Source organism: Maniola hyperantus, chromosome 11 (assembly GCF_902806685.2).
Source record: "Maniola hyperantus chromosome 11, iAphHyp1.2, whole genome shotgun sequence".
Classification (NCBI taxonomy): domain Eukaryota; kingdom Metazoa; phylum Arthropoda; class Insecta; order Lepidoptera; family Nymphalidae; genus Maniola; species Maniola hyperantus.
In genome coordinates, this window is record NC_048546.1 from 6,812,675 (window position 1) to 6,836,561 (window position 23,887).

The 23,887-nt window shown below is 38.2% G+C and overlaps 1 protein-coding gene across 1 annotated transcript; it reads left to right on the forward strand.

Annotated features, from left to right (window-relative positions):
- Positions 1–200: 200 nt before the first annotated feature.
- On the forward strand, positions 201–19,202 carry Diap2 (Death-associated inhibitor of apoptosis 2). The gene is made up of 11 exons (XM_034973456.2): positions 201–802; positions 8,424–8,569; positions 9,734–9,868; positions 10,540–10,744; positions 11,103–11,264; positions 11,746–11,817; positions 12,742–12,844; positions 13,006–13,153; positions 14,408–14,696; positions 15,121–15,267; positions 15,581–19,202. The coding sequence occupies exons 1-10, from the start codon at positions 407–409 to the stop codon at positions 15,241–15,243; spliced, it is 1,779 nt and encodes a 592-aa protein (XP_034829347.1). The 5' UTR covers positions 201–406; the 3' UTR covers positions 15,244–15,267; positions 15,581–19,202.
- The last annotated feature ends 4,685 nt before the right edge of the window (positions 19,203–23,887 follow it).

A 23,887-nucleotide genomic window follows, 5' to 3' on the forward strand; every position in this document is an offset into this window, starting at 1 on the left:
CCTTTTAAACTATTTTTGAATCTTAAAATCTCGATATAAAGAATGACATATAATACACATATATTATAATAGTTAAATATAAAAGGAAAAGCTGACTGACTAAATGATCCATGAAGGATCTCTCTACGTTTTCTTGGATAGCAGTTAGCAACACTGATTATGGAATCGTCAATCTCAAATTGTCAATGGTCAAATTGTCAACTTGTCAACACAGACTTGTCAACAAATGGAGGATCGCCGATATTGATCATTCGTTTTGCAAAATTATTACAAAAATAATAAACTTAGATTTATCAAAACAAATTTATGGCATTGAGCTGGTATTATACTGAGCCTTATTCGTGTTTGTAATTATTAGTGGTAATAGTTAGTTAATTAAGTTTAAATTAGGTCCGAACAAACAATAATGAATTTGGAGACCAATAGATTGAACACCTTTACAAACTGGCCTGCTTCGGCACCTGTGGATTCTATAAGATTAGCGAAAGCGGGGTTTTTCTACACAGGCCAGGGTACTGAGGTGGAGTGTTTTAGTTGTGGGGGTAAAATATCGGAGTGGAACTACGGCGATCAGGTTATGTGGCGACATAGGACATTGGATGCAACTTGTGCATTTGTCATGAACCCGACGCTTTCTGGTAATGTTCCTCTAGTGTTAGGCCGAGAGTGTACCGTTCAATCTGGACAGAGGGCCACAACTGAGGTGCAACAGGAGTCAGTCACACAGGATTATGGTCTCAATGAAGAGGATGATATGTACAAGAGCGATGCCCTGCGGTTATTGTCGTTCGTCAATTGGGATGTAAGTAAATTGATAAAGCAGCAAACTCACTTTATGAGGCTTAACCATCATATTGTGTAAATAATTTATTAAATTATTTATATGCAGATTATATTTTATGTAGTATGTAATAATATTTAAGAAGTTTGAAACTAAGTAAGTACTTAAAAATGAATATTTTTCATTCTAGTGATAGCACCCTGTAGAGAATAAGTCTTCAATAAATGCTTCCGGTTTTCTATTTAGTAGCACCATCTCACAATGTTTCCTTTCATAACAGTTGACATTTAGCATAAAGTAAACAACTTAACATAATATTTGACCTTACATGCAACACTAATTTTATTTGAAGACCTTGTATTTGTTTACAAGTTTGAATTTATTGTTGGTTATTGTTATTTATAATGCTCCTTGTTCTATAATTTTAGCTAGGAATATAATGTAGGTAAGTGTTATTCAAATAAATTGTTATGTCTTGAGTCCGTGATTGATGAATGAGCTGAGATCAAACACACAAAAGTTCATTGCAAATCTTTAATCATGCTACATGCAAGTTGAGCGCCAGGAGGGTTTTCGTTGGAGGTGGTAATCAGGTGCCCTTCCACACCAAGGAAGCTAGCCTCAGACGATCTCAGGGTTGTTCTTACAATTTTATTAGGTCCCGTAGTAGAAGGGCGTGGCGTTAGGCTATTAACAAATAAGAAAAACTATAATTGTAGTATGCCACGTACAAATCACAGTACCTACACAACCCGCGGTGCCGTGAAGACATAATATTTACTATAAGCCTAGCACTCACCCCTTCTGCTTGCACACGATATAATTTCCAAAATCACTGTACTAAAAATCTAGTAAGTAGATATTTACATCATTCATGCATTCTGAAAATCACCTATGCAGGTAGCTGGTACCTGCATTACACCACTACAACCGTTCACACACAAGGTCGATTCGAAAGTGTTCTTATTTCCGATAATACGTCACACTAATTCGCTAACTTAAAAAAAATAAATAAAAATGTATTATCACACTAATATGCCCGGGTGGGATTCGAACCTGTGAGCTCCAACCTACACTGCGGCAAGAAAGCGGCTATACTCCCGCTGCGCTGCGACCAGTTACTGTAAGACTAATAAAATCTTTAAGGCTTACTGCAATCTCATATCAAATATCCCCGCCCTCACAAAAAAATGTAACTACATTTTTTTTAACCGACTTCATTTATGATATCTCAGTATACTTTCAAGTCCTTAGCGTGCCAAGTACCGATGTCCTTACCAAAAGCGTTGTTCAAACGGTAAACGTTTTCTGAAATTTTCTTTGTAATTACCGCCTTTTCAAACTTAGGTGCCAGTTTTGACATGAATTTTTGTGTAGCTTTAGATAAGTATTTGGTTCGTTTCCAAACAATGTCACCTTCTTTAAAATTGGCTGATCTATGTTTTTCATTATAAAATTTCTTACTACGATCATGCGACATCCTCAACTTTTTCTCAACTTCTTTGTAAATTTTATTTCTCATTTCTATCTGATTAAGGAATAGCTGTTGATCTCTGATCGGTAATATGTCTCTAATGTCCTTTATATTCTCCAAATGGTTTATGGGTGCAACACTCGTTTCCCTACCAAAAAATAAGTAAGATGGAGTGTGTCCCGTAGCTTCATGAATAGCTGTTCGAATGGCATGGCCTAAATGTCTGAGATGAGCATCCCAATCAAAATGTTTCCCTGTTTTTATGTATGAGCTTATCATTGTGCCTATTACTCTATTGACCCGTTCTGTAGGGTTGCTTTGTGGATGATAATTTGGTGTGAACCATAGTTTTACATTAAACTTATCTGCCACCTCTTTGAAAGCTTCCGATGTGAACTGCTTGCCATTGTCACAAATAATGGCTGCCGGTGCCCCGTACAACAAGAATTGGCTTTCTAGTATTTCACAAATTTTGTCTGCCTTTCCGGTGCGTAAGGGAAATAATAGAGTAAATTTGCTAAACCAACATGTCACGACTAGTAACATCGTGTTACACCTTCTACTCTTGGGAAACGGTCCCATCAAATCTACTGAGATGATCTGCCATGGACCTGAAACCTCTCTGTACTGTCCCATTTTTCCAAAAGACGGTTGCTGACATACCTTTACTTTGGCACAAGTTTCACACTTATTAATGTAAGCTTTAATATCTCGTAGCAAATTAGGCCAGTGATAATTTTGTTTGATTCTAAAAAGCGTTTTCCGCACACCAAAGTGCCCAGAGATGGTTGAGTCGTGAGAATCCCTTAAAATTTCTGTCCTTAAACTTTCAGGTGCAAATATTTTCCAACGATTGGAAGCTGGGAATTGCTTCAATGGCACCGACTTAAAAAGTAGACCGTTTTGTACCATCCAGCTTTGATCTTTATTGCGCCCAGATTCTATGTCTTTTACCTTGTTTTTGTACCAGCTATCTTTGTGTTTGTCTAAAATCTTGATAGCGTTAACTTCTAGCGAGCGGGATAAAGCATCGGGGACTACATTACAAGATCCTGGCCTATGTACCACATCAAAATCAAATTGTTGGAGTTTCATTGCCCACCGAGCTAAGCGCCCATGAGGGTCCTTCATTTTGTGCAACCATTGTAACGCACTGTGGTCTGTTACTATTGTAAAGTGAACTCCATCAACGTATGGCCGAAATTTCTCTATGGCAAAGACAACACTCAACAGTTCTCTTTCAGATGTGGAGTACTTAACTTCATGCTTATTAAGCTTACGACTCAAATATGCGACTGCCTGATCACCGTCCTCCGATTTCTGACATAGTACTGCTCCAATTCCATTCTTGGATGCATCACAATGTATAAAAAATGGCTTGGAATAATCTGGACATGTGATTACTGGAGTGGTGGTCAGAAGTGTTTTCAACTGTAGGAACGCCTTGTCCGCTTCCTCCGTCCACTTAAATTTTGAAACACCTTTTGTTTTAGTTAGATGATGCAATGGCGCTGCTATCTCAGAGAAGTCCTTTACAAATCTGCGATACCAACTAGCTAATCCGATAAACCTTTTAAGTTCCCTTATATTTTTAGGTTTTGCAAAATTTAGGATAGCGCAGACTTTATCCGGGTCAGTCCTTAACCCATCTCTATCAATAATATATCCCAAATATCTCAACGAAGATCTGGCAAACTGACATTTTTCCATATTTACAGTCAGGTTGGCCTTTTCAAGAACCCCTGTGACCCAACGCAGTAAATTTAAGTGCTCCTCAAACGATGCTGAACATACTACTATATCATCTAAGTATGCCCAGACATTCTCATGCTTAGATTGGAACAGCATATCCATTAGTCTCTGCTGAGACTGCGAAGCATTGACTAAGCCAAATGGCATAACCTTAAATTGGAACAATCCCCTGCCTGGTATTGCAAATGCTGTTTTCTGTTTGCTAGCATCATCTAATGGCACCTGCCAAAAGGCAGCCTTCAGATCTATCGTACTCAAATACCTAGCATTTCGTAGACTGTCCAAGATGGAAGACACGCGAGGCAAGGGATATGTGTCTCTCTTGGTGACCTTGTTGAGTTGTCTGCTGTCCAAACATAACCTATTGCTCCCGTTAGCTTTCTTTACTATGAGGACAGGTGAACACCACGAGCTAAAAGAAGGTTCTACCACATCTTTTTCAAGCATATCATCTAATTCTTTTTCAATTTGTTGCCTTATAACGGGCGAGAAGTTATACGGCTTTTGATAAATAGCTTTGTTGTCCCCCGTATCGATGTTGTGCTTGATTAGATGTGTTCTACCTAGTCCTACACCTATGGTATGCTTCATCTCATCAATCACCTTTAAAAGTTCATCGTGCTGAATTTCATCGAGATCATTTTGTGATACTAGCAAATTACCAATATTCAGATTTATGGCATTTATTTCACCTTCCTTGAGCATAATATCACTTTTGAACTGAAAAGTAATACCAAATAAATCAAAGAAATCCTTTCCCAATAGTATATTCTGTACTAACCCAGGCATTACAAGCATTGACATTACGTGAGATTGACCATCAAAATTGACCGGAACATCAAAAAAATCCAATATTGTATGTTTAGTGCCATCCGCAGTCGAGATATAGTTTGTGGGCGTGCTTTTACCGTATGACTTTAATCCTAACATTCTTAAGGTCTCTGCAAATCTTGGGTTGATCACTGTTGTGTTTGCACCAGAATCTAACAGACCCATGCATTTATATTCTAAGATACTCAACATCACATAAGATCTGTTGTCATTTTCTTTAGACAACGTAAGGTTACCTAATTCCTTAAAGCCGAACATGTTGCTGACTACGCCTAACCAATCCTGCCATTCTTTACTATTTCTACTTAGGGGAAAGTTTACTTGGCAGGTTTCGTGCTTTCCCCAACCTCGTTTTCCTTACAAGAGCAGTCTTTTGACGTTATCCCAAACCGCCCACATTTATAACAAAATAGGCGTTGTTTTGGAACTGTGCATGACCGAAATAGATGTCCTGTTTCTCTACAGTTCCAACAACGTTTCTTATTTCCCTCAACCACACTGCTTTTGATTGCCGAAATATTGGTATCCACCATCTTCACCTCCTTCACTTCTTCCATTTTATATGCAAGATCAGGCTCTAGAGTGTTCTTACGTGTTTTTGGTTCTTCGAATTTTTCACAGCTTATCTTTGTTCTTTCCAGCACCCTCAGTACATTTGTTAAGTCTGCCATTGAGGAGAACTGATCTCTGCACATAGCCCTTTGAAAGTACGGCTGGAGATTTTTTAAAATAATCGTAATCTTCTTTTGTTCTGAAATTCTTTCCGGTAACCTATTAAACATATTTTGCATTATTGATATGTATATTATGGCGGATTCATTTCTTCCCTGTGTTCTAGCCTTAATTTCATCTAATAATTCTTCCTGGTAACATGGAGGCTCAAACGTTCTTCTCAGCAATAATGTCAGTTCTTCCCAAGTAAGGATATTCTCCCTATTGGCTCTGTACCAGATTAGTGCATCTCCTTCGAAGAAATCTATCGCGTACTGCCATAAGTCCCTATCCGAAGCATTTCTAGCATCTTTAAGCTCACTGACCCTCTCAATAAATGCATTAACACTGATTTTATTATTATTTCCTGAAAATTTTACCCCCCACTGATTAATAGGAACTAGCTTACGTTTACGGTCCTCATGTTCAATGATAGTCGATGAGCGAGCAAGTTTTCTAGACCTTATGTTTGTGGCAAGTAGCTCCGGAGTTTCCAGTTTCTCTTCGAAGTTTACCGATCTATTAGCTTCATCATCATGTCTACTAATGTCACTTGAGTGTTGACCGGCTTGCGACTCTTCGTCTAACTTTTTTACGATTCTCTCTCCAACTGTACCTAAAGTCTCCTGTAAAATTCGCTTATCATCTAAGGTAAGATTTCCTTCTTCTTCGATTTTATCATCCTGTTCTTCGAGCTGTGCTAATAGATTATCAACTTTAAGTCTATAATTTTCTCTTCGTTCTGTGGCTTTATCTGAATCAGGAACTATAAAGTCTATTCTATTTTTAACATGATATAATCTAGAAACTAAGCGCCTAAATAAATTCCTATCCGGCTTTTCTGAAATTTCGGAGATGTAACTTGACAGAATTTCAATCTTTGATTTACAAACGTCTAACTCACCTGTAGGATTCTCAAAGCTTTGTTTTGGTGCCTTAATCTGATATGAGTAGTTGCCTTTTTCTTCTGAATACATTAACTCTTTTAACAACTTTTTCATAACCGGAACAACACTCTTAATATACACCCCTCGACTCGCAAGTTCGAATTCCACCTCATCTTTTAATAAAAAGTTTACATCCATTTCAATAAAGTGATTGTAGTTACGTTTAATGAACAAAAAATATTATGAGGAACTGTATCCTATTTCAATTAAAAAATGTCAAAGATGTCAATACTTATTTCCCTAATTACTTGATACAAAACATTCCAAGATTGCATTACAAATAATTCAAAAATTCATTAAAATATATTGATTCCTATAAGGTGCTAACCACACCGCAAACTTAAATTAGAATGATAGTCGGTGGCTATTTATCTCTCTAAAACTTCATTTAACATGAAGCGATTAATAGCTAACCAACATTCAACTCATGAAATATATACAATATACACATTGATAATTTATAATTAACTAACACAAGAATCACTTAAGCTAAATTAGATTAATTACTAAAATTAATTATTAAACTTAGTGTGTAGCATGCCTTATATTGCTAGCCTAATAGTTCTTGTAACGTTTACTTTTATTTTGTTGAGTCAGTGGGTTACCTTTAAACCATTATGAATAGCCAAATTACAATTCCTTTTGGATAAATACCTAAGATTATGATTCAATGTGTATCAACCTCAAGTTAAACAAAATAGGTAGGTAGTTATTTTCACAATTTTAACATCAGATTTTGCGGGTTACCTCAAACTCATTGTAATAATATTGGCAGATGCATGACAAAATATATCCTATAATAGTCTTATTGAATAGTTATACGTTATATAACTAACGAACTGCGTGGTTTAACTACTTTTCACCAAGAACTTCACTGTAGATGTGTCACAATTATTATTATTTTACGCGGGCGCCATCTGTTATGTCTTGAGTCCGTGATTGATGAATGAGCTGAGATCAAACACACAAAAGTTCATTGCAAATCTTTAATCATGCTACATGCAAGTTGAGCGCCAGGAGGGTTTTCGTTGGAGGTGGTAATCAGGTGCCCTTCCACACCAAGGAAGCTAGCCTCAGACGATCTCAGGGTTGTTCTTACAATTTTATTAGGTCCCGTAGTAGAAGGGCGTGGCGTTAGGCTATTAACAAATAAGAAAAACTATAATTGTAGTATGCCACGTACAAATCACAGTACCTACACAACCCGCGGTGCCGTGAAGACATAATATTTACTATAAGCCTAGCACTCACCCCTTCTGCTTGCACACGATATAATTTCCAAAATCACTGTACTAAAAATCTAGTAAGTAGATATTTACATCATTCATGCATTCTGAAAATCACCTATGCAGGTAGCTGGTACCTGCATTACACCACTACAACCGTTCACACACAAGGTCGATTCGAAAGTGTTCTTATTTCCGATAATACGTCACACTAATTCGCTAACTTAAAAAAAATAAATAAAAATGTATTATCACACTAATATGCCCGGGTGGGATTCGAACCTGTGAGCTCCAACCTACACTGCGGCAAGAAAGCGGCTATACTCCCGCTGCGCTGCGACCAGTTACTGTAAGACTAATAAAATCTTTAAGGCTTACTGCAATCTCATATCAAAATTACTAATAATTTGAAAGAGGCATTGCAAGACATGCCAGGCTTTAGCTAGTCTTATCTTATAAATAAATAAATATAAATCTTTAAAAATCCTGTAGGAACTCTTTGATTTTCTGGGATAAAAAGTAGCCTATGTCACTCCCCAGATCTGGCATAAAAAGTTGCCTGAATTAATTAGCTACTCTATATTATGTCAGAAAATCAAAGAGCTCTGACTGGATTTTAATAACCTTTCCATGCGAAGTCACTGGCATCATCTAGTTAACAACAAAATTAACACATTTATTATTTATTTATTCTTGTACAGGACAATTCAGTCTCTCGACAAGAGCTAGTAAGCGCAGGGTTTTATCATGCTGGTGGAGGAAGACTTCGTTGTGCATGGTGTGGAGGGGAACTTGCACCTTTCAGGAACTTGGGATCTCTTGGTCCCCCGCTGGAAGTACACAGAATGTAAGTGAACCTGTATAGAATTACAGTTGGTGTTAACTAAGCCGGTGATTCAAGTGTACCTGCTAGCTAAAAACTTTACTTTGACTGTTAGGTGGTGATCCACATTTCCGATTAAAACTAAAATGTAGATATTTCAACAGTTTAACAGTTAATTCTATCAAAGAAATTGTATCCAATTATGTTTCTAGTTTCTACTAGCTGATGCCCATGTCTTTGTTCATGTGGAGGTTTGGATTTTAAAAATATCATGAACTCTATGATTTTCCGAGATGAAAAGTAGCCTATGTTTCTCCTGGTTTTTAACTATGCCCATGCAAAAAATCACCTCAATCCGGTGCTCCGTTGCAACTTGATTGAAGGGCAAACCGAAAAATTGGCACATTAATTTTATAATATTAGTAGTGATTATATGGCGAATTTAGCTAAAGCACATATTTAAAATATGAGAATTATCATATTAACTTATAGTTTTCAAATAATGTGCTTCCAAAAGTAAATAAATATGCCTTAAAATTATGACTCACAGGCAACAATATTGAGAATTTATGTGACATCCTTTAGATTAATCTGCAATAACTACTCTAAATTGTAGGTATAGGTGTGATTCCCCAAGAATGATTCATAAACTACATTACATAAACTGTGTTGAAGTAGTTTTGTGATAGGTACAACTATTATATCTTGACAATATTATCTCTGTAACTTCTGCTCACATAACTTTGAAAAATAACCATAAAATTATTTCAATCAAAGAGACTCATATTCATTTTTCTCTTAATCTAAAAAAAGTGGCTAAGTGAGAGTCACACTAGGAAATACCATCTTACAAGAAATAACACTTTTTATTTACCAATTTTTTTAATTTTTACAGCAGCCATTTTGAAAGTCCTGTTATTTGTTGATATTGGCAATAGTAATAAAAATTCTGGGACAGTTTCAACTCCTATTACAGTTTATGACAGACAGCTGGACGGACGGACAGCGGAGTCTTAGTAATAGGGTCCTTTGGGTACAGATCCCTACAAATGTAAAAAGTATAAACGTTTATTTTAATTTTATTGCACTTGCCATTTTTGAATTTCCTTGATTTTAAGATGCTAAAATATACCTACTTAAATAAATTTTCTAATAAGTAAGGATATAGTTTATATTTTCTTATTGCAGGTACTTCCCTCGCTGCGCGCACGCGGCTAACTTGGAATTGGAGCGTAGAAATAACGAGGTCTCTCCGCCCTCATCATCGCCTTCTTACACGCCTCCCTTGCAATCGCCCCCCATTACAGTTAATAAACCTCAGTCGTAAGTACCTAATACTCAGACATAATCTCCTTGCATATGTAAACCACCCATATGTAAAAAAATTGGCAGTCAGTGGGGACTGCCAACAGAGGTGAAAACTTAATACTACAAAATATTTTATTTTTTGGATTTTCAAATTTTCAGTGTCAAATTTAGATAACAATTGACGCCTACCAGTATATGTCAAGCCTCGACGTTTTGTTCAAGTTTCCTAATTGCAGTGAACTGTGGGAGCATGCGTTTTACTGAACAATTCACTAGTTATTTACTAAATCCTAGCAGCGTGATTAGTCGGTGTATGCCCTACGGCCAACTAGTTTCAAACCCATCCGGGGTTCTTTTTTAAAAGGCCTCTGATCGTGCCAAGTGCCAAGGAGACTGGCAGTCTCCTTGGCGTGAGTCACGTGAGTTCGCCGTCAGAGATTTAAGTTAGGTTTATCACATAGAAACCTAGCAGCTACCATTACCTCCTAAATAACCATGAAAGATCCCAAAAATTCTAAACTAAAACAAAAATAAAATTATAATGATCGTCGAAATCGAGTCGTGAGCTATATCATTAATTATGAAATGTATTTTGGAGCCAACATGGTGACAACCTGCTAAAAGAAATTATTTGATAAAAGTTGGGTTCAAAGGAACTTCTATTACCGGTCCGTTTTTTTTTCTAGGTCGGGTGCGGCACACAATGCGCGGGTAGTGGAAGCGGGAGGGGAGTGGCGGTCTCTAGGGGTGGTGGGAGGAGGGGCAAGGCATCCCTCGCGAGCCGCGCTCGCTGCGAGGCTGGCGACATTCGAGCGCTGGCCAGCGGACCGAGCGCAAGCTCCTAGAACTTTAGCCGACGCTGGTTTCTTTTATACGGGTATTGATGATCAGGTAATTGACTAAATAACGTAAGTAAAACTAAGTCTTACCTTGCTTCCAACGTCCCTTCTAAGCATAGCAGTCTCAGGAGGCTTTGTATTGCCTTACAGTCCGGTCGGTATGGATGCACATATTATGTCGCGATCGAAGCGAGTCTGCAATAGTCACGCTGCCTCGCATTACAAAGTTTCGCGAGGCGACCAAGCTTTTGTGAACGCAGCTAACTATAATACTGAAAAATCAAATTATATAATCTAAGAATGTGAGTTGATTAGATTGCTTGCACGCTTACGTGAATATTTTAAAGACTCAAACGTTACACTAACAATGTTTTGGTAGTGGCCAGTATTGAATGTAGTAATATAATCAGGTGCGATGTTTCTACTGCGACGGCGGCTTGGGCAAGTGGGAGGCGGGCGACGCGCCGTGGTCGGAGCACGCGCACTGGTTCCCGCACTGCGGCTACGTGTTGCTCGTCAAGGGGCAGGAGTTCGTTGACACGTGCCGCAACCGCACCTCCGTGCAACGCACGGTAAGTTGAGATAGGCAAATGTCACCAGGTGCGATGTTTCTACTGCCACAGTGGCTTCGGCGAGCGATGCGCCGTAATCAGCAACTGACTTGCCGCAACCGCATCTCCGAACAACGCACCGTAAGTAAGACCACAGTCTGCCTCAGAGCAATCATGCGGACAAGAGTAGGGCTTCAAGCTGATCATCAGCGCTGACAGGTCAATATGTACTCATTACTAGAAAGCTTTCCAAAATAACGCTGATCGGTCAGCGATGGTGAACAACGGTGCTAAGCTGGGCGTAAGCGCTTTATATATTACAATGAAGCATTCCTCCATAACGCTGACAGGTCGGCGCTAACTACCTACACGCTGGATCTCCCGATGATCAGCGTTGAGAAAAACCAATACATTGAAAATTATTGGGATTCAACTAAAAATAGGGCCTCTTGAAATGTTTTACTTATATGAAATTATAAATAATACATTATTGTATTTTCAGTTCTCAGCTGACAGGGGTCTCAGTTCAAGAACTCGAAATCCTGGTGTGAATTTCCCAGCAACCGAGAGTCAGGTAAATAAATTTGCAAAATTTATTAATTCAATCAGAGAGACATACACATTAACTTTATTTATGTGTTTAGATTTTTCGTTGATGTTATCTATATTATATTCACGGCCCGTACGTTGAAATTTAATAAAAGAAATAGTTTGCATCCTGGAGATGAACATGGGTTACATTTTATCCTGGAAAATCAAACAGTTCAAATCGTGCGGTAACCGATGATGCGCTCATCATCGGTATCTCCATAGAATTCCCGGGATATTTACCACGAGATTAGGCGTCAGACTCTGTGTCGCCTTATATAACAATGTGTACAGTACGCGGCCGAAAGTAATGTACATTGGCCTTTAGAATGACATTTCGGCTTTGTAGAGCGTTGTCTCCGTCACTCATACCTATTTATGTGACGTTTTGTCGGTCTCCTCAACGACAGAGACTGCTCTACAAATTTGCTATCTCCTTCTAAATGTCGATGTACATTACTTTCGGCCGCATACTGTACCTGCGTGTGCACTCATACAAACATAGCCAAACAGTCTTTGTGAAATAGAATATCTGTAGCAGGGTTGTTGCGGATGCCAGTACATCCGCAGATGCCGATTATTAGAAGTTCACATCGGGTGCGGATGTCTGAATGAATGCGGATGCGAATATCCATAACCCCTGTTGAGTACCATTGTACACTTTTTGATTGGTTAGCGAACGAAGATATCAACTAGCAAACACGTGTGCGGCACGCGCCTTTCTGTCCCCGCCTACTTTCCTTGCAGGTCGTTACTTGTTGCAAATATGAATCCGCATCCGTAAAAGCTTCGCATTATTTGATGCAGATGTCTAATTAATGCGAATGTTCCGCATATGCGGATGCGAATATCCGTAACATCCCTAATTTGTAGTACTGTAGAGAAATGTATTTCTATGTAATAATTCAAGGTAGAGGAATGTATGGAGAGCAATGCAGCACTGGCGGCGTTAGGCGCGGGCCTGGACGTGGCCCGAGTCCGTCGCGCCATCGTCAGAAGGTTGCGAGCTACAGGTTTGGCTTTAAAAAATAACTAATTCATTCATAAATTTGCACACGGATGAAGTTGCAGTTATCATTTAACTTAAAAATGAATTCTGATTAAAAAAAAGTTTTATTATTCAGGGAAATGGTTGTTTATGGACACAGATAGAAATAGTTTATTAATATTCTAGGTCTCCCATTCAGTTCATCGGAGGCTCTCATCGACGCAGTGCTGGACGAGCAGCTGAACGAAGAGGCGTGGTCCGTGTCGCCGCACAGCCAGCGCCTCGCGAGGGACATCCTAGCCGAGACGTTGAGAGACTTTGCTCCACGCTCTGGGTAAGCCACTTCTGTTTTTTAGGGTTCCGTTCCTCAAAAGGAAAAACGGAACCCTTATAGGATCACTTTGTTGTCTGTCTGTCTGTTTGAACGGGCTAATCTGACAGTCTGTCAAGAAACCTACAAGATACTTCCCGTTGATCTAGAATCATGAAATTTGGCAGGTAAGTAGGTCTTATAGCAGACATTCAGGGAAAAATCTGAAAATTGTGAATTTGTGGTTACATCACACAAAAAAAAATTGTGGTCATGAACTAATAATTAGTATTTTCAATTTTCGAAGTAAGTTTTTATATCAAGTGGGGTACCATATGAAAGGTCTTCACCTGTGTATTCTAAAACAGATTTTTATTTATTTTTATGCATCATATTTTTTGAATTATCGTGCAAAATGTCGAAAAAATACGGCTGTGGTACGGAACCCTCGTTGCGCGAGCCTGACTCGCACTTGGCCGGTTTATTTTATTTTATTCCATTACAAGTTAGCCCTTGACTGCGTTCTCACGGTGGTAAGTAAGTGTGTTTAAATAGATTTCTTTCTACACAGCATCGTACCGGAACGCTAAATCGTTTGGCGGCACGTCTTTGCCGGTAGGGTGGTAACTAGCCACGGTCGTAGCCTCCCAACAGACCAGACCAGCGACCATAAATTGTGCGACATAATTAAATCGAACCCGGGACCTCACACTTCCAAGACCACGCTTCAATCACGCCGCAATGGAGCAACGGATTGACGTGATTTTTTGCATGGATATAGTTAGAAACCTGGAGGGTGACTTATATTACTTTTTATCCCGGAAAAGTAAAGAGTTCCCACGGGATTTAGAAACCTAAAACCACGCAGACATCAGCTAGTGAGAAAATGTTTCTTCAATGCAAACTCACCCACTTTTAAACGTAATTATAATGCATACATTTTGAAAACTCACTCGCCATATTTGCTCTGTGTCTATAGAGTAGCACAGCACGCGTATTTAGGACTCAAATCGTACTTTTGACATAACAGGAATTGAACAAATTTAGAGTGAGTTCATAAATGTATAGTCCGTAAAAAATGGCTCATCACGCGCCATTTTAACTCTATGGGTCAACTGTTATGTCAATAGTACAGTTCACCTTTAAAACAAGGACTAAAATCGTGTATAAATAAGGACAAAAAATAAACGTTTGACATGAAATTCGACACAAAAAGTCAAAATGGCGTGTGAGGAGTTCAATTTTACGCGTTATATGCACAATTTTTATTTCGTACAGTATAATCCCCGCATCAAACATAGAAGAAGAGAGATCTGATAGCCAAACGTCACAAACGGACAGCCCAATACGATCGCCAACCCCCGGCAGTGTACCACAGACTACACACAGGCACAACCCACCGCAAGACAGCTGCAGCCAACCCGCGACCGACCACACAAACGACATTACCGACACCGATCCTGAACCTGACGCTGGTCCTGTCATTAATAAGAATAATATTACCTTAGAAGAAGAAAACCGGCAGCTAAAAGAAGCGAGATTATGCAAAGTGTGCATGGATAATGAGGTAAGTCAATTATGATAAATCATCCTGGCAGATTTCGCTAAGCGATTAGACCATCTCTTTTATCTTCTTTTTTTGTGCCTTTTCTTTTGCTATAGTAAGGATTCACTTTTCTCCCACTTGCTCAGAAATTGGTTTATTATTTTAAAAAAATCTAAAAAAAAACCGACTTCAATAAGTAAGAGTATACAAGAGTTATTGTAGTTCTATAGTAATATTTTTGGAGCCGGTGCCAATTAGCCGCACAAACCGTCTATCTACTCTTTATAGTGTTTTGTGACTCAATTCTAAAAAACCTACATGAGGTGTAGGTTTTCTAGAATTCATTCGTTTATTATTTCCTTGCAAATGGGAGAAAAGTACTATACAAGTCTCAGTCGAAATATGGAAAAATCACGTAATATTGATGCGTTATTTTGACTTTCAGGTGAGCGTGGTATTCCTGCCATGCGGCCACCTGGTATCGTGCGCGGGGTGCGGCGCGGCGCTGGGCGCGTGTCCGCTGTGCCGCGCGCCCGTCAAAGCGCTCGTGCGCGCCTACCTCGCCTGACCGGCCGTCTCGCTGACACTGCAGGTGAGCGTTGTCACCTGGCGCGCGCCCGTCAAAGCGCTCATCAACCGATAGACGCCCACTGCTGGACATAGATCTCTTGTAGGGACTTCTACACACCATGGTCTTGCGCCACCTGAATCCAGCGGCTCGCTGCGATTCGCCTGATGTCGTCCGTCCACCTAGTGGTGGGTCTTAAAATGCTGCGCTTGCCGGTTCGAGATCGCCTTTCCAGCACCTTGGGACCCGAACATCCCAGTTCGTGACCTATCATCTATACTTACTTTGTTAGGAAGTATATACCTTATAATTATATCTTGTTATCTTTACTTTTCAGAGTTGTATGTTAACCATGCAAGCCTCGTGTGGAATTGATTCGATGCCGCCCAACGCAGCGTAACACAATGTCCGGCGAAGTGTACCTACTAGTTAATTCATTATCTTAGTAAATACGTTATATCCATCTAATTAAGGGTCTGATTTATTAAAAGACGGTAAGTATATTATGCAATTTTTTTTTGTCCTATTAAAATGTAAAACTTTAAACAAAGATAAAATAAGTGATATTTTGAAAACCGTTAATACACTCCTAACTGTTGCATCCCTAGTACATGTTTTTTATTCGTTTTCCATGATATCGAGTCCCATCAAATATATTTTACTGTATAATCTCGAATTTTAGGAAATCGTAGGATTTTTCAGCACAACTAAGCCTTAATCGTAAAAGTCCGAACTGTTTTCATATAATTGTTAATTCAGTCTTTTTTTTCCACTCCATACATCATCATTTCAATATTTATCACAGGTAAAACACAGTATACACTTTTTGAAGACTTTCGTCCTAAGGCTTTGGGCACAGTTCATGACAGGTAGGGAACATCTAACAAAACGTCGAGGCTTCGACGTCACTGGCAAGCGTCAAATGTTAGAACATTTGACGCAGGTAGTCCTATTTTCCTTTGATTTCACGTCACCGTAACCTAATATTTGACATAATATCGTCGATTCAGGATCAAACCGAGAGTTCCCTCACTCTAGTTCACTCTACTTTGGGGCATTGACGAATTGAACTCTGAGATTATAATTTTATTTTAAAACTCACGAAAACATTAGGTGCCGCCGATAATGTCCGTACTAAGGGTGTAACTCTGCACTAACCACTGATCGCTTTGCTTCGTATTTTCGCTTGGGTAAATAGGAACTTGTCATTTGTTTAAGAATACAAAACAGATAGGTACAGCATTAAAAAATAACTAATCTTTTTATTAACAACCTAGCTAAATATTGTTCTTATCTAAAAATATTGGCGTTGATTCTGATAATTTTCTCTAAACCAAATTTAGAGTATCTGCATCTTTTTCTTTTTTATTGCAAAAAAAAATAACGGAAAATGAATTTTAAATTTAAAGACTCTATATTGCTACTCTACTTTGAACAATAGGCTCACGACTGGCACCTAAACTGTTTGAGTCAGTTCTAAATTAAAATAAGTTTGTTTGTCCTTTTTTTATTACATATTGGAAGAGAAAGATGCGAATACTCTAAAATTTACACAATACTATAGGAACACACGATAATATGATCAGAGAAAATAATTCACACAAAAAATAACTTTATCCTACTACCTATTTTTATTTTTGCTTGGCTTACGGTAACGTTTTTTCATAACCATAAGTAGGTACCCCCAATCTTACCTTTTGCGTGTTAAACGCACTTGATCAAAGGCATTTGCTTTCTCTTTAATAAATTCACATTGCTCACTTGCCTAAGAAAACATTATTTTAATGTTGTTACTGTACAAAAGTAGAATACTAGTGCATTTTGTTAATTATCATGAAAACCTAACGTGCTTAGAAGTTTTGTCAAACAAACTATAGGTTTATTATAATCAAATATAAAAAAATACGTTTTTGCGTATGTATTTGTGTTAGATAGAGCTTTATCCAAACCATATTATAATATTATTCGTTTTATAAAAGCTCTGGTAATACTTACTTAATGATAATGGTAATAAATGGTAGTTGACTAGATTAACGTTTATTTATTAATAGGTACTGTTGATTTATAGTTTAAAAAAATAAGAAATAAAAATAACTATCTACCTATTTAAAAAAATGTTATAAATATTTTTAATCAAATGAACGAATTCGATAATTTTGTTATAAGCATGATTAAGTATATAAAAAAAAATTAATTTCGCCCTAAGGCTCTGCGCAAATGGGCCACCGAACGCAGCCACCGCCGGTGGCTGGCGACAAGCTGCTTGCAAGATTTATAATAACACGGTTTGTAGGGAATGAAACGGTCCACTCGCGACTGATGGTGAGATCTATAGAGCGCATGTTGACTTTGCTCAGACTTACGACACTGTTTAAACGAGACAGCGTTATATCGCTGACATAAATCTGTCTCGTTTTAACTGAAACTTAAGACAGAGCTAAGTGAAAGTACGCTTTATAGATCTCAACCTGAGTGTTCGGGACACGCCACCAGTGGCGGCCACTTGCTACTTAGTAGGAGAGTGTTACAAATTGTAGCGGCCACTGACCACTATAGTGGCGGCCACCTTCGTTTACGCGGTACCAAAGGAGGCGCGCGACAGCCACTTGTGGCTGTGGTCAGTGGCCCGCTTGCGCGGAGCCAAATAATCTATTTTAGTGTTTATTTCGCGAAAATCATTTGAAGGTACCACTGTTTAAAACTTTCTAGATTAACTAGTGAATTGTGATAAATAATAATGCAATAAGATGATGTTTTAACACCAAATACGAGATAACTTGACGCTAAGCGCAATATTATCATTATATATCATGATACACAATTTTAAGTGGCTTGTACTCATATGTGAAGTAGGTATTTGGAAGTTGTAAATGATTTAATATTTATTACTATAAGTATATAATATGTATACTAGCTGACTTGCTGATGCCCGCGACTTCGTCCGCGTGGATTTAGATTAGCAAAAAACCCCATGGGGACTCAGATTTCTCGTGATAAAAACTAGCCTACGTTACTCTCGGACTTCAATTATATTCATGTAAAAAAATGCAGATCAATCCATTTCTCCGTTGCGGCGTGATTGAATGACACACCAATAAAACAACAAACAAACACACTTTCGCATTTATAATTTGGGTAGTGATTACGACAGACAAAAAGAATAAAAATGGACAGTAAACAGGCCCCAAGAAAAAATAATATTATATATACAACATAAAAACAATATAAAAATAAAATGTGTCAAAAAGTAGCTAATTTATACGTCCTCCACGTGAACCACTTTTGCGCGATGATAGTTCACATACAACTGACTTTATTTTTGTGGCTCCTAGAAGTCTGAGGGCAACATCTATATTTTTAATTTTGTCTGTCTCTTATTTTTCCATGTATTTAATTAGTTGTACAAAAATAATAATCTAAGATCTGGAGATTTCGAGCATAAAGTCTGTGAGTTTTATTGGCTTTTTACAATACTGTACAAACTTTGTATTTACGTAGGTATTATAATAATTAAACGCTTGGAGTATCTTTTTATATTCACTACTATTTGCAAAGTTATGTTGCAGAATGCTTCCTTTCAAAGCAATTTTGTACGCTGTATAAAGTCTACGTTTCACGTAGGACCAACGCATGTTCGACCAGTGCCGACTAACGTGTGGACGCTATTTGCGAATTACGCCAATCTCCTTTGTTTTGTGCATCGAAATCCGCAATTTGTATATGCGACCGCTGGCCGAACACCGCAAATATGCGATCTGAACACGTTCACCGAGCACGTTTGGCCATCGTATACGAGGGTCATAATATTTAAACTATGAGAAATACAACACTGTATATTGTCAAGTTACTATATTTTATGTGTAGTAAAAGCCTGTTATGTGATTTGTAGAAAAGTAATGTTAGAATAGTTTATGGTAGTATATACCAGATCAAATAAAAATATAACTATTAATAACTGATACTTGGGTTTCATTCAAAATGTTAAGACATACCTACTTACATAATATAAAAAATAAAATTAGTATTACAAAACATGGACAATTTGCTGTAGGTATATCATCCCATTTGCACAATAGCACCGAGTATACATATAATATTATGTAGTTCAAACTTTACAGTAAAAGGAGGAGTCCAATCTGAACATGAGGCATATGACTGCGCATTGTACAAAAACAAGGTCTCTGTCGGGCTTATGTAATTAATTCTTAGTTAGTGGTTTTGTTAGTACCTGCGCAATCCGCTATGTTGCAACTTTGGATTGCAGTTTGGACTACTCGTTTTGCGTGCCAGCATCATGATGATCATCATTACGAATCTCAGCTTATCTGTGCTTTCTTTTTCATGGCGATGATCTTGATGATAATGACGATGTTGGTGATTCGCGTTTACAAAAACACTAGGGTTAGAAACTGTAGAACAGACAATTGTGTGCAGTCGCGGTGCTCAGATTTCGTTCTGGGCACATATTTTGGTCCTCATGCATTACGAGATAACAGACAGACAAACATATAATGACCTACGAATATTTGTACCTGGAGAAAAAAAAAAAAAAAAAAAATTGTATAGAATTCTATATTAGGAAATACGAAAATTTCACACAATATTTTTGCCATTGATTTTAGGAATAAGTATTTTTTTTATAAAAATGGCGAGCAAACGAGCAGGCTGGTCACCTGATGTTAAGTGATTACCGCCGCCCATGAACATTTACAGTAGGTACCAGACTCCAGAGGAACCACCAATGCGTTGCCGGGCTTTCAGGAATTTGTTAGTCCGCCCCTAGAATAACTCCATGTTGTAATCTAATGCAACTTTAATTGATGTACATTTTCTAGGACTACATATATTTCCGGTTACCTATGTACATAATACCTATGAATGAAAATAAAGTTAATTTTAACGTTTCTTCCATCATCTTAAAGCTTGCGTCATTTCAATGTTGTTTTGTGTTTACCTCCCGTTTCGTCTTTCAATTGAAGCCGGTGATATCACCACTTGTTTTAGCGTCGTAAACTTGCAGTCTATTTGTGCATACAAACTGCATTTCACGCATAAAATATCCTTCATGTCTTTATTAACCAAACTGCATATATGATGCTACTTCGCCTGCATTGAAACATTAAATTTTCAGGGTTCCGTACCCCATTACTAAGCCTCTGCTGTCGGTCCACTGTCAGTTCGTTTGTATGTTAGCGGACTGTCTCTCTGGAACCTTAGTAGGTAGAGTTGAAATTTTCACAAAATGTGCCGCCATAAGAACAAATAAAAAATAAAAACCACTTAAGCGGAGCGGAGCGAAAATGTGTGCTGAACAAACACATGCGCCCATTTCCGCTTGCGCTTGGGTAGATACCAGGCCTAGGTAAATGTAATAGAGTTTCTATAATATTCAGCAGACTTATTACATGACTAGCGACTCGTCCCGGCTTCGCACGGGTAGACTATTACAATTATCGTAGGGATCTCTAATTATTTTGAAAATAAAATATAGCCTCTTAGATGATGCCCACGACTTTGTCCGCGTGGATATGGGTATTTTAAAAATTCCGTGGGACCGGGAATTTTTCGGGTTAAAAGCCTATGCCAATGCCCCAGGATATAAACTAACTCTGTACCTAGGTAGGTACCAAATTTCATCAAAATCGGTTAAAGTGTTGGGCCTTGAAAAGCTAGCAGACAGACACGCTTTCGCATTTCATAATATTAGAATGGATGTTACTCAGGAATAATGTAGCTTTCCACTGGTGAAAGAATTTTCAGAATCGGTTTAGTAGTTACAGATATTACCTCCTACAAACGAACTTAACCTCTTTATAATATTATAGTATAGATATACCAATACATATTAATCTATGGATATACCTACCTATACCTAAGTAAGCAATATGTTACGTAGGTACTAAAAGACGGATCAACTTTGTAAGCGCTAATTAAATGCGTGTTTGTTTAAAAATCAGTTTATTACAAAATCAACTTCACTTAAGATCTTCGATCTTCAAAAGCGAATCAGTGTGTAGATCAAAGGTGGTTTTTTTGGGCGTAAAGGTGAAGAGCGGTTTTGCTATGCAACGAGGCGCCGATCCCGCTGTCTGGCCCGCCGCCCGGAATAGTACCGGGGAACGAACAGAAATAGCGTAGACGCCGCCATGCGACGACGGTAACGCTTTTGGAACTTTATTAATATGCAAAATATGTAGTAAGTTATATGGAAAATGTGAGATGATCGTGCTCTTGCTGGTTTCTTCGGTAGGAGCAACATTCGGAAGCTGACTAGGTATAGTACGCGACAGGTCGAGATAGCAATCGGGTTGGGGATGCCACGCATACCCGCACAGCCCCGGTGACATGCGGGGCGTCACCCCGCTTCGTAACCCGATTGTCTCGATCTGTCTCGTACTATCACTACTTCATAAAATGCGGTGATATGTAGGTTAAGACGTCGAACTACTATTTGGGGGCTCTGGGGTTTGATTCCGGGCACGCACGGCATGTCTAACCTTTCGTAATTAGGTATGTGCATTTTAACGGTGAAGGAAAACATCGTGAGAAAACCTGCACACCTGAGTCTTCTCCATATCCGCACTTGGCCAGTGTGGTAGACTATGCCAAACCATTCTTTATTGAATTATAATTTTTTGTTGTATATATAGAAAAATTTAAAGCGAAAGGAAAATGAGCTTAGCCATAACAAAATTTTATGTTTTAAAGAATTTAAAACGTGTGAGTGTTTTAAAGCGAGTGACATAAAATCCCTATCCATACTGATATCATAAATACGACCGTTGTCTATCTGTCTATCTATCTGTACTGTTTCCCAGCCCATCTTCTTAGCCAAAATTTGGTATTATTCATAGATAGCTTGCATCCCGGAAACGGACATAGGCTTTTATATTCCGGAAAATAAGAGTTCTCACGGGATTTTTAATATCCTAATTCCACGCGGACGAAGTCGCGGGCATCAGCTAGTACAATTTTTTTTGATATAATATTTAGTACAAAATAATGTAGGTACATATGTTATTCTTTAATATTATAAATGCGACTGTAGGTATTTGTCTGTCTATCTATTGGTTACCTTTTCACAGCCCATCTTGGTACCTACTATTCAGAAATATGCATCACGGAAAATCTAAGATTTTCCATGATTCCAGATTTCATTCCAGATTTTTAAACACCTAAATAATTCACGAAGTTGAGGTCAGCAAGCGCAAGCGAAGCGAGCGCGAAATTTTGATATATTTAGAATCAAAATTGGTTTGGCAAATGACAAAAAGATATATTTCTTAACTTTTATCGACAAAAGTAGATAGCTAGGAGGGACGTCAACAAAATCCAGGGGGGGCAGCTGCTCCCCCCCCCCACCCCCTTGGGTACGCCCATGCATACGTTGGTATTAGATAAGTATATTTTGTTACTAAATAAGTAGGTACCTACGCAGGCATGAATATAAGTATAATTTTAACGATATGTGTGTATGTTATCTTTGCAGATAAGTTTGTTTTCCTTTACTCATTACTCATTAGACACGCTTCGTAGAAGAGGTTTCTAGGTTTTAAGGTACTTCTTCGTAACATTAAGGAAAACTTGCTGTTATTTATGGTTTTTGATATAACCTACTAATATTATAGAGAGGTAAAGTTTGTAAGTTTGTTTGTAGGGGAAGCTCTGAAAGTTGAAACTGCTGAACCTATTTTGAAAATTCTTTCGCCAGTAGAAAGCTACATTATTCCTGAGTAATTTTATTTTATTATTTATAATATTTTATTTTATTTTAAAATTGTAGCTACCTAATAAGCTACTATAGTCGTTCCGGATATTTGCATCCGCAAATGCGGAAAATTAGTATTAATTCAGGCATCCGCATCTTGTTAATAATTGACTAATCAAAAAGTCTACAATGATACCCAACAGGGGTGTTACGGACAAGCGCATCTGCATCTGCAAATGCGGAACATTCGCATTAGTTCAGCCATCCGCATCCGCGGATGTCAAAGTACCGATCCGCAACAACCCTGGTTCGATGGCACGCACCTCTTAACTTTTCGGCTTTAAGCTAACCCTTAGCTTTAGTAACGGAGAAGGAAAACATTCTGAGGAAACCTATACATGCCTGAGAATTCTTGATAGATTGATGTTGATGATGAATTGTGTATCTAAATTGTCCTGACTCATAGTGATATTGATATTTAATACTTACTTACCTATTTAGTAGGTATTTAGTTTACTATTGCATTAGTAATAAAGTAGCTGGTAGGTATAACAATAAAATAAATGATCTTTGTGCCTCTATCTAAAGACATGACGCATCATTCGATGCAATAATTTAAATGCGAGGGTCGTAGGATGTTTAGAGATCCGGTGCGAAATGATAAGAATAACAAGGAAGGGCATTTCAAAGTTCTACAAGACAATACAGCTACCTATAGTCCGTACAAAATGATTCCTCACGCGCCTCCGGGGCAACTCTCATGTCAAAAGTTTCACCTTTTAAAAACCGGCAAAGTGCGAGTCAGGCTCGCGCACCGAGGGTTCCGTACTGCAGTCGTATTTTTTCGACATTTTGCACGATAATTCAGAAACTATGCTGCATAAAAATAAATAAATATCCGTTTTAGAATGAACAGGTAAAGCCCTTTCTTAATAT